This window comes from Ictalurus punctatus, chromosome 11 (genome assembly GCF_001660625.3).
Source record: "Ictalurus punctatus breed USDA103 chromosome 11, Coco_2.0, whole genome shotgun sequence".
Lineage (NCBI taxonomy): Eukaryota > Metazoa > Chordata > Actinopteri > Siluriformes > Ictaluridae > Ictalurus > Ictalurus punctatus.
Window position 1 is genome coordinate 2,592,249 of NC_030426.2, and position 20,267 is coordinate 2,612,515.

The 20,267-nt window shown below is 38.6% G+C and overlaps 1 protein-coding gene across 1 annotated transcript in view; it reads right to left on the reverse strand.

Annotated features, from left to right (window-relative positions):
* Positions 1–20,267, reverse strand: part of LOC108271629 (contactin-4) — a 188,131-nt gene that overhangs the window by 39,454 nt on the left and 128,410 nt on the right. Inside the window, exons 6-11 of the mRNA XM_053683821.1 lie at positions 16,396–16,599; positions 15,666–15,768; positions 7,228–7,412; positions 6,470–6,603; positions 6,017–6,146; positions 5,747–5,897 (exon numbers count right to left, since the gene is read on the reverse strand). Coding sequence (XP_053539796.1) covers positions 5,747–5,897; positions 6,017–6,146; positions 6,470–6,603; positions 7,228–7,412; positions 15,666–15,768; positions 16,396–16,599 — 907 coding nt within the window. The remainder of the gene's footprint in view (positions 1–5,746; positions 5,898–6,016; positions 6,147–6,469; positions 6,604–7,227; positions 7,413–15,665; positions 15,769–16,395; positions 16,600–20,267) is intronic.

The window sequence follows — 20,267 nt, forward strand, 5'->3', positions numbered from 1 at the left end:
GGCCATTATTTAAAGCAGGGAAACATAAACAAAGCTGAATAAAATGTTCCATGGCATCCATGACTGATTATTACTAGAGGCTACTTCACAATGGGCGGAGCACTGCCCTGGCTTTACTATTTATGTCTATAATTTTTAACTATGTGTGTGCGTAAACTCCATAGAAACCCACTGAAATCATAAAACCACACTTTCTCTATGTTGTGCACTTTATTTAAATAATCTGCAAATATGTCATGATTGTGCAGTAGGGTTTGTACACTATGATACTTATCATCTGGCCACAAAATAAACACAAATATATTGGTTGTTTACTGTCCCACTGTTTTTGTAATTACAGCTGGTAGATGACTATATACAAAGTAAGCTTAGTAATAAAGAGAGTTAATTAAGTAAAGTAAGTTCTTGTTAATTATTTTAGCACCCTCTTCATGTCATTTTGGCAAAAACTGTTAATTAGCTATGCAGTTATTTTGGTAGAGTATGGAACAGGTTTCCTCAAGTGTATAGGAGTGTGAGTTGCAAACTGAGGGAAATCTATACAGGAAATTTACAGCTGTTAATGAACAACAAGAGAGTGTAAATACTAAACACGAGTTCATTTGGCTTGACTGAGAGCCGACATGGTTGTCGGCAGGAGATTATGGACGGCTCATTCCATTAATTAATAATATTAAAGATTAATAATATTAATAATAATAATAATCCAGTGGAATAATAAATTCCACTGGATTAACTGGTTTTAATAATGACACACATAACAGTGAACTAGGTGATCAGTTAAGACCAAGAATTCAGACATAATAAACCACAGCTGGAAAGATTCAATGTCCATTGACGCACACACACACACACACACACACACACACACACAGACACACACACACACACACTCTGCTGCTGGATTTTAAGTCTTCCTTTAAAAAGACAAGGCTGCTGAAACCACATGGCTTCTTACGGTCACCCTCCATTTGCTGAGGGCAATCTAAGAACAATCTAACTTGGCTTAACATCTCTGAACGGGAAAAACCTTTATGTCTGTCCAGCCTTGTTTTGTTGGCATGAGTGTGTACTTCCCAGAAGAAGAGCTGTTGCATTGCTATTTTTATATAATCTGAGAACTAGCATTTGGCTAAGCTCACTGATATGATATGCTAGCCAAACAGCTAAATCCTGAATTCGCTGCAGCATCCACTTAAGCTCATTAAAGATGTCCAAAAGCAGCAAGTAATAAAACATGACTTTATTTAGCAGTAGGGCAGAACAAAAGCATGACAATGTAGCCCATGACAAGATTAATGACTAATTAATCTTATTGAAAAACTAATTGAAAAAAACTATAATACAAATTATCCTATTAGGATAAAACAGTAATCGTGATAGTTAAAAAGGACACACTGAGGGTTGTTTGGCTATTTCAGTGAATCTACATGTAGCAAGTTAAACAACTGAGAGCAGCACCAGGAATACTGTGTAGTCTATAATTACAAACCAAATATTAACCCACATTTACACATTTCATAATGCCATGTTTTGTGGAAGATTACACTGTTAGTTTCCAACACAGTTTAATTACTAAAAATACCGTACATACTTTTGAAGCATATATGCTTTAAACAGATGTCTTCTTTTTGTCATAATGTTCATAACATGGCTGCTACAAAATGCACTGCCTTAATTTACTCTGTTCTGTTGACTACCCAAAAGATTATGTTCAGACATACTTCAAATCATTTTTGGCATTTGCGATTAGATCAGGGAAGAGTTTTTGTACTCTGAACAGAAAAAAAATGTGTTGAAAATTTTTGATGTACAAAATTTGCACAAAGAGCAACAAAAGTGTCAAAAAATAAGCAGACCTATTTGTAGTACCTGTATGACAGTGGTAACAAATATTGTATACGCTGCCCTCTTCATTTACTCAGTGTTATCTATGATGAATTTGCACAGAAAAAGGACTGAAGAATGGGCCTCATTTATCAAACTGGATGCAGATGCATTTATTCATAAATGTGGTGTTCATAAAAGTCCAGTTAGTTTGAGAAAAATGTTCATATCTTACAAGAGTTGTTGAGTTTTAAATTTATGTATAAGAAGACTCAATACTGAATGAACCTTGATCCTTGTATACTTGGAATGAGTTACTGTAAATCATGGACTACACTTAAGGTTACATAGTTTAATTATTTCAGTTGCACACATTTTAGTAAAACAATTGTGAAACTCAAGAAAGAATGCAAAGCAATTTAAATGAACACAAATCAAACAACAACTCAGTATAAAAGGACGAGTTAGCGTGTGTCTGCAGTACCTGAAGAGCTGCATTGGATGTGCTGTTTCACCATTTACGCATCATTTTGATGTTTAATGTGGGCATGTGATCTAATGTTTAATGTGGTGATTGGCAATTATGAACATTCACATGTGACTACGAAGAAAATCAGTGTTACCAAAACTTGAATATTTAGTTTGGTTTGGCCTATGAAAATATTTACATACAACTTTACTACAAGATTGATAAATGAGGCCCATTGCCCTTATGTAAAATATTATCCAGTATAATATCAAAATGTTGGTAGCTAGCTAACTAGCTAACTGCCCCTTGATTCAGTTAAAAAAAATTTAATTAATGAATTATATTCAGTTTCATATATGAGTGAAAATTGAGAAAGTAGTCAGAAATCCATCCATCTTCTACCGCTTACTCCTTTTCAGGATCACGGGGAAACCTGGAGCCTATCCCAGGGAGCATCGGGCACAAGGCAGGGTACACCCAGGACAGGGTGCCAATCCATCGCAGGGCACAATCACATACACACTCACATTCCATTCATACACTACGAACACTTTACACACACCAATCAGCCTACCATGCATGTCTTTGGACTGGGGGAGGAAACCCCTGCAGCACGGGGAGAACATGCAATCTCCGCACACACATGGCCCCAGCGGGACTCGAACAACTGTCCCTGGAGGTGTGAGGCAACCGTGCTAACCACTAAGCCACCGTGCACCCAGTAGTCAGAAATCTCCAAAATAAATTAAAACTCTGATAGCATCAAAAAGATGTATCATTTATCGTCTCACTGCTGTAAGGGATAACAAGTCAGATTAAAACTGCTTCTGAATAGTTTCAATAGAAGGTGTATGGAGGCCAGAAAGATAGCGTGAAATGGGAAAACACTGACTCACCAATTGTGACTTTAATATTAGCCAAAAGATAAAAATAGACATGAATATTATGCTTGTAAGAGGCTATGTGTCATACAAGGTGGAGGTAGGACAAATTTGAAAAGAAAAAAAAAAAGAACTTTTGAATGTGTTAGCAGTAGTGTGCTTCAAAAGATTTACTCAATGACTGAGATCATTTGAGAATCTGAAATTAAACAAAACAAACAAAACAAATAAAAATCTAATTCTAATGATGAATAGCAACAATATACATGTTTCAGCCTCAAGAAACCGACATGGAAATGGCATTTGGCAACTAAGACTAAGAAATAAAGACAGTATTTAAATATTTTCTAGGTTGCCATTCATGATAGCTCCTGTCAGGTTTCTAATTACTAGGATTACAATGAAAAAGGCAAGTAACACAAACACATAAACAAATTAGTTTAGTCCCTTGCCTTATGTTCAACTCAATCAATCAAACAGCAGAGAAGTGAAAGTCACAAAGAAAACAAATAGTTTCTGTAAAATAAATATGTATTTACCACAGCTCAGAAAGTATTCTTGGCACCGGGGCTGTTTCTGCTCTGATTTATTAACCAAAATCAAAACATTGTGTGTTCCAGCCATACTGGACCACTGACCTGAGAGGGCAATGAGTTGGCAAAAAAAGAGGATGGGAGGGAAAAAAGAGAAATATCTGCTTACCAAAAAGAAACTTCTGGACATATTCATATTCTCATCAAGTCATGCGCATAGCTTTGTAATCATTTTCCTCCCTACATTTCTGCAGCTGAGCCGCCTCATGGAATATGAGAGCTAATCGATGCTAGCGCTAGTGCAGAGAGTTACGGAAAAAAAGGGCTGTGGGGAATGGGGCGAGGCGCATTGATTCAGAGCCGAAGTCGACTGCATGCGGCTGGGAAGGATGGCCACTTCCTTAATCACGTCTTTAATCTTAACCATAACTTCTTTAACCGGAACGCAACGTCAGTGTAATGATCATGTCGACACGTGCACAGGTGCAAGGGCAAAACATGTGTATGCTCAAATACTCAAAAACATCTCATATGTATATTGGCATTAAACTCTCTCTCTCACTCGTCTTGCAAAAACAGGAAATGCATTTAAATGTATTGCAGATAGTTTAACAGAATTCTCAGTCTTTTTTTCAGTGTATGTGTTCCTCTAGATGCCTCATTCAGTTCAGACAAGCTTTACTGACATGGCTGTAAGCACTAGTGTATAATCAAAGTAGAGGTACTTTCCATTGACATAATTTAACAGATTTAAGAATAATAAAAGGTCCTTTCTGTCAGATTTAATCTCTCTCTCTCTCTCTCTCTCTCTCTCTCTCTGTGTCAGTTCAGGATTACTTTACTGACATGGCTGCGTATAGCAGTAGCAGCATTACCAACACATATAATTGACATAGCTGAACATATTCAGAAGTTCTCTCTCTTTCATTATCTCTTCTTTCTGTCAGATCAATTCTGGATAGACTTAATTGCTTGGCTGTGAAGTACAGTACTGCCAACTCATGCTGCTCTAGTGTTTCTGTCTCTCTCGCGCTCTCACTCACTTTCTCTCTCTCTCTCTCTTTTATCAATCATCATCACTTTACTGGCATGACTGTAGCACAGTATGGCCAAAGCAGTTCACATACTGACATAGTTAGACATATTCAGAAGGAGTAAAAACTCTTGGTCTCACTCCACCTGTCTCCTTCTCTCCTCTTTCCCATATCTCGCCATCTCTCTCTTACCCTCATATCCAGTAATCACTCGGCTCCTCTGGGGCTTGCAGACAGCAGCAGTGAGTCATAGCGGCAGCATTCCCGCTAGCGTAGATAGACCCGCCATGGCCGTCTCTTTATCCCCATCTATTACTGGAGATCATGCGCTTCTACTGCCACCTGTCCTGACACAGCCATGCAAGACTCTATCTCTCTCTCTCTCTCCTGTCCTCACATGTCCATGCTAGACTGTCTGCCCTATGCAAACCCCACGGGCCAGATACAGTGAATTAATAAGTGTGCCATTAAGCATGCAGTCTTCTGTGAAAATGCCATCAGGAAAAAAAATATAGTACTATAGTGTCTACCAAACAACATCTTTGCATGGACAAGTGCTTATATCACCAATTCTGTCTTAATTAGGATACCAGAAACCTCTGGGGTGGTAGAAGTGAAGAGGAAAAGGTGTGGATGAATAAGGGTGACAAATTCATTACATGACCGTAGGTACGGGCAAAGTCTACATCTCTCTGGAGACTGGAGGCCTCCATCTTGAGGAGTGATGTGGCCTTTAACTGGTTTAGCTGTTACTTCAAGTGTGTGCCGCAGAAGTGATGTTGTATGCTCACTCATGTTATGTGTTAGCCAAACAGCTGAATATTATTAAGTTATTAAGTCAAAGCTTCATTTTGCTAAACTAATTGCATGAGCTGTATGCAGTGAGATTGAACCTAGCAAGAATCATGAAGCACTGACAAGTTCCATGAGTGAATTTAAATGGCTGAACCAGCCTGAAGTCCTTAGCATGTCTTCGCTGCATACTTGGCCAGTGATCCCTACCTCTCACTGTTTTTCAGCAGATCACCTTCTTTCCTCCATGAGAAGGATGCCTTGGGGGATGCATGTGGCCGACATTCAATGATGTCTTCACCTCCTTTTTGAACCAACGTGGACTTCTTCACTGGACTTTTAGAAAAGTCTGGAGGAAAAGCTTTATAAAAGGCAACATTTTTTTTTTGCCGTTTGTAATAGGTAACAACTGTGTGTTTTTATAAAGTCAATATATTTTCAGCCTTCTAATGATGCTCAGATAAAAACAAGGTCACTCACCTACAACTTTGAGTTCGGCACTGGCATAAACGACACTATGCTCATTCTCGGCCAAACACTGATACATCCCCGAATCCTCTAGGTTAACTTTCAAGAGCATGAGCTTGCCTCCATTAATGCGGATTCTGTCCTGAGGGCAAAATTCAATCATCAACAGTCACAACAATGTGCATGTACAATGTTGCTGAATACTGATCCCAGTTAGAGATATATTGTTGAAATATTACTAAGGCAGGTGCAACTGACACCATTATAGTGTTATATCATGTATTTGTATTAGATTATCATTTGAAAGTCATACAACTTGAAGAATTCTGCATAATGCACTGTAAAAACATCACTATTTGATATTTGTTGGTTGCATCAAACAGGTTAATCTGACATATACAAATCATGCACATAATTGAGAGGAGTTTTGAAGGCATCGCAAATTAAATTTCTTTCCTTAGACACCATGACCTGTCCATTTTTAAGCCATCTGTACACCGGCTGGGGTTTCCAATTGGCCCTGCACTCCCAGTGCAAATTGGCATCTATGGCCATGTAGGCATCATGCAGTGTCTGGACCCAATGCAGAAGTTCCACATCTACAATCAAGGACAGCAGAGCACACATTTTCTGTGACTACAAGCTAAATTATTAAAAACAATACACTCTCCCTTTTTCTCTCTCAATTCCTTTTACAATCCTACCCATCCTTTTTGCATGGTAAATATGCATGTTAGCTTGAGAATGCTATTTCATAAACCACCAAACAGTGGGGTTAATTGGTACACATCAGTTCCAGATTAGCCTGTCTTTATACAGTCCATCCTCAGTATGAGCAAAATTGCTTTTCACCACCATTCTAAAGACTGACACTTCAGCTATTTTAATTAGCCTGGCTTGGCCAACCGGCATTAAGGCATATTCATCTGCAGGTTATTCATTATTCAGTAGTGGTTAACATGCTGCCCAGTTTCTGACATACAATTAAAGTATCTTGTATTGATTTCCCTGCTGTAAAGGTAACAGAGCTACTAAGCGTCATCTTAAATAGATGAGATTAAGTAATACGTTTTTGCAAAATTGACTTGCAGTTCATCCAAAGCACTCACAGTGTCGTTCTAATTTGGGCATTCTCTAGACAAGTGCACCCAAAATGCATCCTATACAGCAGCCATTAAATATGTGCTTTTCTTTCTATTATTACCTATTGAAATTATAGTTACCATCAAATATGAGTTGTCCTTTTGCAATACTGTGGCCTCTGGAGTTCTCTGCCACACATTCATAAAAGCCAGCATCCTCAGGCCGGAAATAAGGGATCTCTAGGACGCCATTTGATTGATTGATTTTCATCTTTCCAGGAAAAGGGCTTCTGTCTGCTCTTCTCCAAGAGATAGACGGCACTGGACTGTCCAATAAGACAATCAGTCCATGTTAGTATCGGACTAATGCTAAACAAATATGAAAAATACAATATAAAATTTTTCCACTTCTCCAAAATGGAGTTGATAAAAAACAAAAACATGTACTGACTGATTTTTCCTGTTTCATTTTGCCTTGGAAATACAATGTTAATAGCATGATGCCAACTGCATAGTACAATCATTTGAACATTTGGGTTGTTAAAGAATCTTAGAGTGTTTGTGTGGTTTCTGACACTACATGACAGTGTTTTGAGTAAATACTTTACACAAATACAACCATTAAGATGTATACACTTTGTCATTTTCAAATATTCATATGGAATTACTAAACCAAATGACTTGACCAATACTGATAAACAGTGTGCATGAGGGTAAGTTTGCTTTATTTCTGATCTACATTTGCCTTGTGAGCTCAATGCAAACCAAAGGAAAATTTGGACATCAAACTCTTATTGGCTAATTGACTACATGTTAAGTAGAAATAAAAAACTGAAGTGAATGGGTCAAGTGAAGTGTAAGATTTCTTGTGCGGTGTGTCTCAGGTAGACATGATTCATTCAAAGTTTTGTTATTATTTTTGCAGTAATATTTTGGCAGGATTATAGTCGTGTGTTAGATTTCAGTGGTTGTCATCTTCTCATTCATTATTGGTGTTTTATGAAACACCTTACATTGCAACTTGGTGACATCATCAGTGATGTAACCTGAGGTCATCAGGGGTTTAGTGTTTTTCAACATCAAACGCCCTTGCCAGGCAACCCAGCCAGGGATGATCAGGCCCTGGCTTGTGTCCAACTAGTTTATGTGTTCCACAGATTACTCCAATTGTCCTCAGGATCACGAACATGTTCAGTGCAAATCAGAACCATACAGGCCTCCCCAGTGACTAAGATTGTAGCAAGCCCCACTGGCACCATTAACACATGCTCATTGCCACAGGCTCTGTATGGATTCCCTGTAACACATAACACCACACAGACATGTCTGCCTAAAGTACAAACATGCAGAAGCATTAACACAAGTAGAAACACACATGCATTAGTGCATGACACCAACACACTTCTCACCCCTTTCTTAAATATGATGGGGTCACTGTAGCAAGCTCACTTAACAGGGTTTGAGTGCGAGTAGCTAAATGTATTTCATGGATCACCCTGCTTAATCCACAGCCATCTGGATGCCTTTCCTTCTGCCATACCACAGCTGAAAAAGTTTGGATGGGCAAGGCACGACATCATAAACTGACTGGATCAGAAACTCGATCCGGAATGGCTCTGGTTTTCAGAGCTCTGTCCACAAGATGTTATGGTCCAATGCTTGTTCTCATCTGGTCCACACACTTTCTGTCACATCACTACAGTCATGCTGACTTGAAGTTCTTCCACCCCTACTCACACGTGTTTTGGACATCAAGTGCGCACATGGCTGCGAGGCCTGGTGGCAGAAACACACACGACTGGCAGCGGCTTCTTCTCATGGTTTGAGTGAAGAGGAGTGGCTATAAAAAGGGTGCAGCAGAGATGACATGGTTAGTTCATTCTCCACAAACACGGTCAGTCATTTGTCTCTCTTGCTCTCTCTTTACAGACTTAGATGACGACAATCTCAAAGTAGAAACTCCCCATCGCGCCCCACTCTGGGAAGACAGCAACCCACACACACATGCTCGACACCCCTTCACCTCCACATTTGCACCTAAAATTTTAATAAACACTAACTCTTTTTCACCACCTCTGCCTGCCCAGTGTCTGTGTCTGCCTGTTCTGCCTGAGAGCTGACATCTCTCTTTCTCTCTGGCTTTACTGCAGTGCTGCATCCTTGGAGTGCTACCCAGCCCTGCCTGTCCAGAAGCTACAGATCTCACTAGCTCTCTGGGTCACATCCATGATTCCAGCGGTGATTCCAAGCCAGTCGATAGCCTCCTGTTCCCTCCACTTCCTTGCAGTTCTCACCTCAGCACCTGCTGAGGAGACTCTGGTGTTAATGGAGTCTCTGTACAGTAGTACCTCTCTTGCACGGGTAGCCAAAAACTCCTCTGACAGACTGCTGAAAGGGAACTGGAGCTTTTTTTTTGTTCCTATACAAGGTGATGCTGCGTAGGCTTTGTTGTAGGCCCAGCCAGCTATGCAAGAAATAGCTGATATTTCTCTCAAAGCCCTCCACAGTGGTAAGCGGGACCACATAGACCAGCAGGGTCCAGGGGACTCATGGTAAGATGCCATCTTAATAAATCCAGGCTTTGAATTTCCCTGGCAACCTTGAATTATCTATATCTGGTTATATCTATTCCTGGTCAGCAGTTTCCTCTTTGTTCCAAACCTTTCAGAGACAACACTGAATGTACACATAGACCATAGCCTCTAGTTTACATATCCCCTGCAAGTGGTTTCAAGGACCCCATCCACATCACTTGCTCTGATTGCCTGCTCTCAGGTTGGGCTTGTGATGCTTAGAGGCTTCTGGCTCTGTTGGGTGATTCTGGGCCTGGTACCTCTTGCATCTCACCAGGGGCTGGACCTCTGTGCACCATGTGATCCCCCATCAAGCATGTAGGCCATGAATGTTTTTTCAGAGTTTCTCTCTCTCTCTCTCTCTCTCTCACACACACACACACGCCCATACACACACATGCACACACACACACACACACACACACACACACACACACACACACACACACACACACACCGCACTTGTAGTCATTACTCCTTTAGCTTGGGTCATTGAATGTATGTCCACCCAGTTCGGGTGTTCATTCTCCCCCTCTCCCAGGCACCCCTGGGATTATAACTAAGTGGGGCTTTCTATAGCGTTGTTGTGGATTCTCACTCATGACAACTACAGTTTGGGGTGCTAACCCTCACTGCCCACATTGCTGTCTCTCCAGGCATCACCAGACTATTTGTGGTAATCATCCATCCTGTCTCATCCATTATGTCTCTAGCCTAACCAGGTGGATTGGTTGTACCATACACCTTTCGATGCAACTTTGGCACATCAACTATGGCGTTAGTTATTTTATTTAATTTTCATGTTTAAAAGTTCTCTTGTTTTTTATGGTACATTATAATACACAGAGGCTTAGTGGATAGCACGTTTGCCTTGCACCTCTGGGGTTGGGGGTTCGATTCCTGCCTCTGCCCTGTGTGTACAGAGTTTCACAGGGTTTCCCCCTAGGTACTCTGGTTTCCTTTCCCAGTCCAAAGACATCGTTGTAGGCTGATGTGTGTGTGTGTGTGTGTGTGTGTGTGTGTGTGTGATTGTGGGATAGGCTCCAGGCTCCCCTGTAAGCCCTGTGTAGGATAAGCGGTATAGAAGATGGATGATTTTTTTTTCAGGTGTAAAGGCTAGTTCTTGTGTTAAAGGCAGTGATCTATATGCTATTGAAAAACCCCTGTGTATGCTCTGTACACTTCTATTTAACTCATCTACTCTGGCAACGTGGAAAATCAACTTAAGCACATACTGTCTGTAGCCCATCTCTGACTATGCGTAACTTTGTCAAGATACATTTTTATTTACAGTTTGGATTTACATTTTTTATTTTTTGTTGAGGGTATGTCAGTGATTCCCTACTTTAAAATCCATCTTAGACCAGCTTGGATCCTGAACTGGTTAAGATGGGTGTACCAGCCTGGTTTAACTGGTCAGAGCTGGTTGAACTGATACTCCAGCCTTGTGAAGCTGGCTATAAGCTGGTGGACCAGACTGGTGATACTGGTGAGTGCATGGTTAAACTGGTGGATATGGCTAAGAGAGAAAGATCATGTCTGTGTCCTTGTCTTTACATTGCTGTAGGTCAAAATGTAAAATCTTGTTTATTTCTGTGGATATGTTTGAGTTAAGCATATCTTGGTTTAGAATTAAAATAATGCTCATGATTCTCTCAGTCCCAGGAAAGTGTGCTGACCTTTGAGGATCTGAACACACACATGCACTGTTTCTGCTGAACTTCAACAATTCCCAAGAAACACAGTTAACCTGTGTCATAATCTGTTGCATATCTGTCAGTACTTGGGCCTGTACATTGCCAATGGTAGGTCACACTTTGGTAGGCTAGGAACTCTGCAGAGATACATGTTTTGCTCACTTTTTGTCAATAAAACAATATATCAATTAATTAATAGATCTCGTATGGTAGCACTTCTTGTATTGTTCTCTGCTTGATAGCGCTTTGCTTGTATCTTTCTCATTTGTAAGTCGCTTTGGATAAAAGCGTCTGCTAAGTGAATAAATGTAAATGTAATGTAGATCATGTGGTTACAGATATAGAACCTTTGCCAAATGTCTATTTTGCATGGCTATACTGGCACTCCCTATATAACTGCCAACACTGGCAGAGGAACATCATTAATACCAACCTTGACAACACTGGCATGCTAAAAAAAAGACTTAAATACAAACAATTTTTCCCCCTGTAAAATGTATTATGTTGTATGAATTGGTTTATCATAGCTATATTTATGATACTATATGTAATTATGTGATACTACATATATTAAATATGTATTATACTTTGTAAATATAATATTTTTGGCAACACAAAAATAGAGTTTGGATTCCAGGACAGATTTAGAATTTTGGCAGTGGGCTGCTTTTCTTAATGCAGACCTGGAAAACCTGAGCCTGTCTGAGTCTGTTAACATAAATAATGGACAGCACCTCACCCACTCATTTCATTCCAAAGATTAGTCACAACACCACACAACAAAATATACCACTAAATGGCATCATGTATACTATTGTGTGTATTTTAATTGTAAGTGCTAGTCCTTGCTAGTCCAGGCTCTTGTCATCTCAAAACTGGACTACTGCAACACACTACTCACGGGCCTCACAGCCAGCTCCTTCAAATGATTCAGAATGCAGTAGCACACCTCGTCTTCAACCAGCCCAAATGAACCCATGACACACCTCTCTTCAAATCCCTCAACTAGCTTCCTGTAGATGCCCATATCTAATTCAAGGCCTTGATGCTCACGTACAAGACCTTGTCTGGAGGTGCTTTGTAGTACCGACTCAGTATGGCTCAAGGTCCCTATCCAGAACCTTCACACTAATTGTCCCTCAGTGGTGGAATGAACTTACAACCTCAATCCGGACCAAAGAATCTGTCACTATTTTTAAAAAAAAAAACAGCTAAAGACCCACCTCTTCCGTGAGCACTTAACTAACCCCTAAAATGCCAACCCCACATTATTTAAAAGAAAGAAGATAAAAACTTACTCTGGCTCTTACACCTTTACTCTGCACACTTTGCTTCTCTAGAACTCAATGAATAGATCTTATATAGTAGCACTACTTGTATTGTTATCTGCTTGATATATCGCTTTGCTTGCATTTCCTCATTTGTAAGTCGCTTTGGATAAAAGCGTCTGCTAAATGAATAAATGTAAATGTAAGTGCTGATTATCCATCCATCCATCTTCTACCGCTTACTCCTTCTTCAGGGTCGCAGGGGATCCTGGAGCCAATCCCAGGGAGCATCGGGCAGAAGGCGGGGTACACCCTGGACAGGGTGCCAGTCCATCACAGGGCACAATCACATACACATAATCACATACTCACACACTACGGACACTTTAGACACGCCAATCAGCCTACCATACCAGGAGGAAAACGGAGCAACTGAAGGAAACCCCCGCAGCATGGGGAGAACATGCAAACTCCACACACACATGGCCCCGGCAGGAATTGAACCCCAGACCCTGGAGGTGTAAGGCTAACCACTAAGCCACCGTGCGCCCTAAGTGCTGATTAATTATTACATAAACTACGCTAAGTGTTAGCTAGTCACAGCTAAGCTAACTAATAACAGTGAATGTTAGTTAGATAGAGTTAATGTAAGCTAATAATTTTTTTTTCATCCTAGGTTCAAGTTCTCAATCACTTAAATTTTGAACATTTGTTCTGTTATAATTGTATTTATAAGTGCATTATTGTGTTATATTTTCAATGATCAGTGATCAGTGGCTGCAGGCAATTGAACGTCAGACATCTGGAGGTTTGCATCTTCATTGTGCATTACTTTATGTCATGAAAGCTGACTTTATATCTGTATTAAAGGGGCCAGATATTAACCTGGTTTAACCATTTATACCAGCACATACATGGTTAAAAACAGTTCCCAGCAACTGGGGTGCAGACCAGAGAATAGTTTGGTACCTGGACAAAACAATGCCTAAAAGACAAATAGATCACAAAGACATACATACCAAGAATATTTTATTTAAAAATGACTTTTGAATGGTCCCTGTGAGAATGACTCCTATATAAAACATAAAGTTGATTTAAATTTCAAAGTCTTTTTGTACCATGACCAATTGGTTGGCCCAATGCTAGTCCGACATCAGTTTGCTAGTTTTGCGATTAGCCCAACATTGACATAATAGATCTAAAGGTAGCTAAAAGACTGTTGGCCTTGTAATTAAATCACTGGCCCAACATTTGCACTGGCCAACTGGATTTTCCAGCAAAGTTAACACTAATCCTAGTGTACTACTGCATCTTTGCACTCCTGTTCCAGAAATAAGTCTAAGGTATTTTTTGACTGCTTTTTCTACAGCCTCATTTGATCTTATTTGGCTTTAACTACACTTGTTTTAAATACTACAATTAAACAAAGTGAATGGAAATACTTCTTTTTTTAAAATCAAATTTTAGAGAATTCCTGTTTAGTTAACAGTGATTACTTGTCATCAGTAGGAAGCACTACTTATACCTTACGTTTGTTTTCAAACATTTCAAACTGTAAAATGATATTTTAATGTCTATTGCTTACCAGTAAAGTCTGCCAAAATATAGTGTGTATTTCATTCCCAATTTTTTCCAGGTATAGTACTGCATATTTCTGATCCAATACATATTAGAAGGTCTACCAGGTCATATTTGCATTTAATGCAATAATAATGATAAGTGATAGGAAAGACATGGTGGATTGGTCAATAGACACTTGCAATATATCAGAGAGCTTGCTTAATAATAAGTTCCAGTCTATCTCTAGGTAGATGACAAAATGACTTGTGCGGTGACTTGGTTTAAAGTGAGGAAGAGTTGCGCATTTCGTCGACCTCACTCTCTCGCCCAAAACCAACTGGGTCCAACAGCAAGACAAGGTCAAGACGGCTGGAGACAGAGTTGAGTGCAGTGGATGACCCTGACGACCTTTGTGACTCGCTATGCTCTTAAAGCGCTCCACAACGCTTTGCTGGGAATCGCCTTTATGCCTGTTGGCCAGTTACGTGGTTCTTCCGCACAGATTGCTGAGTCCAGTCTTTACTATTTACCCATAGCTGGGAGGCTCGTGGAGGATGGGAGCATCGATCTTCCCGTGCAAGTCCTTATGACTTGCCCACCGTCCACAAGTTCCAGTATTTATGCAGACAGGGCCAAGTCCAAAACATATGATACTAAATGGCTAGAGTGTAGTGGGGTTTATCTAAATTAAATGATAAAAAGCCTACTCTTAATCCATTACACCTAGTAGAAGACTTTCTAAAGCTCTATACAGTGATTAACAGTGTTTTAAAAAATTAGAGCTGAACATGGTCCAGTATTGCCTCTTGTGCCTCATATACAGGTTTATGAGTAGCTGAAGATTAGAATTACTGACTAAGAAATCTAGTACAAACTACAGTGTATATACTATATAGGTGATTCCCATAGGTGAGTGAGATGGAAGTGACAAAAATTGCAGGCTTGTACATAGTTTAAAAAAAAAAACGTGACATTACATTCCTGAAAACTTTTAGACATTTGGCAAAATCTCATATAAATTAATTGTATTGCTGTGAATGAACAGCTTTGTAAACCAGCAATGCTCTTTCTTTAAGTATATACTTGTAGTATTATAATATTACAGTAAGTCAAAGATGTTCTTTATTTTGACCTATGAGCTCTCGAAAAAGCCAGGCTACAAAAGATGGACTTATTCAATGCATGTTAGGCCTTGCACTGCCTCTACATACTATGCCACATTACCTTTAGAAAATTAGAGGTCCCTAACCTCCCACAAAACCCCTGAATCATACCTAGCAGCTGTTTGTGCAATGATGAATGTCCTGTTCTCTTGTCCTGGCCGCATTTTGCTAAGATTAAAAGAGGCAGCATTTTCCTGAGATCTTTCCCTTAAATAAAGCTCAAAGATGTACTATGTGCCAAGTGTGCAAAGTCCTTGCTAGCTTCAGAAATCTCTAGAGGCAGGAAAGAGTCCATATGCTATCCAAGCAGAGACCTACTTTCCTAGAGCAAAGCACTCCAGTCTAACCGACGATCCTCTGACGACATGCAGCATTTCTTCAAACTGGACTTCAATTTTAGGCTCGTATTCACCCATCACAGCTGGAAGAAAAGATGGAGAAAGCGATGGATTCAAAATAATTGTTAATTTTTAAAAATCCACATCAATTGTAAATGTATGTGGCCAATTCATTTTATAGAATATGTACCATACATACTTGTGTACAGTAGGACTGACAAGACAGTTTGCATTTATGACTGGGTCCTAAACATAACTGTTTGACAAAAAAAGTTATTTTTGTTTTTTAATTAATTCTTACAAGTAATGACCATACAAAATGCGATCGGAAACAGTATATATAGTAAGTGAATAACCAGTAAAGAAAATTAATTAATTTTGCATTGCTTTAGCCTACAGTATTTAGTAACCAACTAAAAGCCTGCTAGCTAAGTAGTGATTTATAAGTGAGCTCTACATAAACCAACATATTCTGATAAGGCTGTTAAAGAGCACACAGACACTAAACATATATGACCTCTATCTTTAAATTGAAGTTTATGCTTTATTTCATAACTTCATCTTCACTATTACAATTGGAGACAATTCTATGCATTTTGCTTCATTTAAAAAAAGGCAGACACTAGCTAACACTGTGTGAGCTGCAGCATACATTGTTTTCTGACACACTAGATGATTGATTCACCGAGTATGACACTGAGGTCACTCACCATCCTGGCGCAGCACCACGGGAGTGGGCGAGCTGTACACGGTGCTATTGGTCATCAAGTTCTTTACCACACACGTATAGTTGCCCACATCAGATGGCTCCATTTTGGCGATGCACAGGTTCCCTGTCCTCTGGGACACAAAGCGCCGATTATCCTGGATGAGGACACTGGGATTACCATTGAAGATCCATGAATATCTAACCTCTGGGAACAAGAGGCAAAAGAAAGTAGTCACATAAAATCATTAGTGCATATGGATCACAGAATATACATAGCAGTAACAACCATATCCGAAGTGTTTTGGTTGGATTGCCTATTACTTACTTTGTACTTTTATTTCTTGACACACTACTATATATATGTGTTGGATGTAAGTCTTTCTATTGGAAAACCATTCCATCAGAAGTCTCTTATATATCCAGATTTTAATAATAAGTATTGAACGTGTCAAAAAAAAATTTCAGAACATATATTTCCAGTGAGGCTATTCACATGAAATTTTCACCAGACTTTGGTATTTAAGAAATCCACACATATAAAGAAATCCAGACATTATCATCCATAACTGAAGTTATGTGTAATAAAGAAGAATGACAGGAAAAAAAGTATTCCATCCATCCATCCATCTTCTACCGCTTACTCCTTTTCAGGGTCACAGGGAACCTGGAGCCTATCCCAGGGAGCATCGGGCAAAAGGCGGGGTACACCCGGGACAGGGTGCCAGTGAAAAAAAGTATTGAACATGCTAACTGAAATTGATCTAATACGTAGTGGAGAATACCTGTATGAAGAAATTAATCTGTCACAGTATTTACGTGTGATTTTGGCCCATTCTTCTAAACATATTGTCTTTAAATCTTGTTCAATTGGATTCGAGTCAGGTGATTGATTGGACCATTCTAACACCTTGATTTTTTTTCTCTAAAACCAATTGAGAATTTCCTTTGCTGTATGCTTTGGATCGTTGTCCTGCTGGAAGCTCCACCCACGTCTCATCTTCATCAGCCTGGTGGATGGCAGCAGATTCTTCTAAAGAATCTCCCGGTAAAGGGCTCCATTCATCATTCCTTCAATTATATGTAGTCTGTCAGTACCATGCGATGAAAAACAGCCCCACACCATGATGCTTCCACTTCCAAACTTCACTGTTGGTATAGTAATTTTAGGGTGATGTGCAGTGCCATTTCCTCTCCAAACATGGTGTGTAGTATGATAATATTTCACTTTGTAGTGTATTTGAGTAGGTTTGATAGGTTTTGAAAGTAATGTTAAAGTAAAGTAATTAGTAATTTGATTACTTTTTACATGCAGTAATCAGTAATCAGATTACAATTTTAAAGTAGTAATTAGTCATTTGTAGTGGATTACTTTTTTTGAGTAACTTACCCAACACTGCATATGGGGTCATTTAAGTCTGTCTATGTGTCCAAAGTAATAGTTCAATCAAAGCAGATGACCTTACAACATTTTCCCAATCTGCAAAGGCTCCATTTTTAAACCCCAAAACTAATTCAAACATGGACATGATATTGGAAGCATACAATCCAAAGTATATTTTAAAATCAGCCTTATTTACTGTAAAGATTGAGGAAATGCTTTACATTAAGGTATAACAAATTACTATTATTTACTGCATATTTACTTAACATTAAGGCATGACTTCAACAGCAATATATATTAAATAAATAAATATTTTTATTTATATATATATAAAAAAAAAATTTTTTTTTAATTACTTGTTTTAACTGATGTAGGGCCAAATCAGGCAAATGATAAACACTTGCATTATGTTGTTTCATTTAATACACTGACACTGATTCTAAACAAAAAATAAAATACCTACTGATGCCTTAATTTATCTGTTTGTCGTGTTTAATCTGCAAAAGTATTAAGTGAGGATGCATTGTTGATTTCAGCATTTAGCCCCACTGACCATGGTTTCAACATTTAAAAACATGTTGTAATTTATGTTAATTTATGTGAAATTATTTTAATCCCGTTTTCAAATAAAATGATGACTTGTTGATAAAATTATGAAAAAATCTGATTGGAATAGACATTTAACACAGGTATATTTGTTCAACATGAATTAATACAGGTGTTACTTGGCTAACATGACTTATAGTTTATTTATGCTTAAGTTTGCTAATGTTGCTAAGTAATGCAGTTAATAATGTTAGTTTACAGTACCTTAATGTAAAGAGTTTTTAAAAAGTATTTTGGGTAAAAAATACAGTACACCTTAATGTCCTATGATGGACTAGTGTCCCATCCAATGTTCTGGATCTACCAAGGGTAAAGGGGTACTGAAATGAATGAATGATGCAGCTTCCTTTACTATGCACTAATGTAAAGTTAGTACCTACTGGACACATATCAGTGATCAAGCATCACTGTCTGACAACCTTACTAGCAACAGCAAACAAATATGTAATGTACATATTTAAGCTTTTGACAGTGGCAGTTCAATTAGGAACATGAAACCATTTTATGGATAAAGAATTATGAACATATACAGTACAGTAACTACTGGTGGAACATATGGTTTGCTGAAAAAAATCTGCTAGCAATTTTGTGTGCTTACATTGCTCCATGTACCATTACAATAACTCGTGCTGACTCTTAATGACAAGCCACTTGAAGTGGAACAGTATGAGAAAACTGTGTTGAGCAAAATAGCATGGGGCATTGCTTACATTAATGCCTGGCTAGATCTGCCACATTTACTACAGATCTAATATTCAGTCTAATCATACTGTAGTGATGGGCCTGAAAGTGCTATGACATTTGTCATGTATAGCAATCACAAAAAAATTCTAGAGAACTTGAGGAAGGGTATAAAAAAAAACTCACCAAATAACTGTATAACACATTATGATTGGTTTCAATATATCATGGTGTCTGTTTGCATTTTCAACTTTTATAAATGATTAAAAAATATATTTTAAAATGATGTACAGTATGATGTACCCTAGCATATCTGTTTTCCAAAAAGAAAAAGTTATTTATCTTCAGTAATCGCTTAATCCTGGTCAGATTCGTGATGCATATGGAGCCTATCCTGGATCACACACACACATTCACAAACTCATTCACACCTTGGGGTAATTTAGCATAGCCAATTTAGCATAGCGAACCATAGGGATGTTTTAGGGAATTGGACAAAACGCATGCCACCTGTTGTTAAGGTATTTCTATTTAAAATAGAAAATAGCTCTATATTATGTAAAGTGTATATTTACAGAATGTCTGGAAAGTTTCCATACATAGGTAGGTTTAAACTTTATAGCAAAATGTCTTCCAAAATTTTTTATACTAGATTATATTAGATTTTATTTTCAGATAACCTTTAAGAATGCCATTTGACAAAATAAGTATGTATTGAAATGTTCCATGATGTATAGCTGGATCGGGGAACAGTCGCAAGGTTGTGATGCACATCCCACACGAGACTTTTGCCAAACTTATTAACATATTCAAAAAGACTGGAAGTGTTGCGGGCCAACTGAGAAGTGGACATCCACATTGGATACCACTCCTGTCCGCCAAGAACAGGAATCTGAGCCTATCATGGGTACAGACTCATCAAAGCTGGACAGTTGAAGATAAGGAAAAAAAAAAATCACCTGTTCTTTTTCGCTGAGTCTGTTCCCATGATAGCCTCAGAACTTGCATTCCATAACTTGCATTTTGGTCAGTAAATACTTATATGTGTGTTATTTTATATATTATAGGTTTATACCTTTAAACTATGCTTAATGTTTTCATTTTAATTCTAAAATAGTCGCAAAAGCAAAAAATTAAGAAAACCTTCTATGAGTAGGTGTGTTTCACTAGTAATGTGTATCAATGTTCTTTGAGGATTTGCTGAT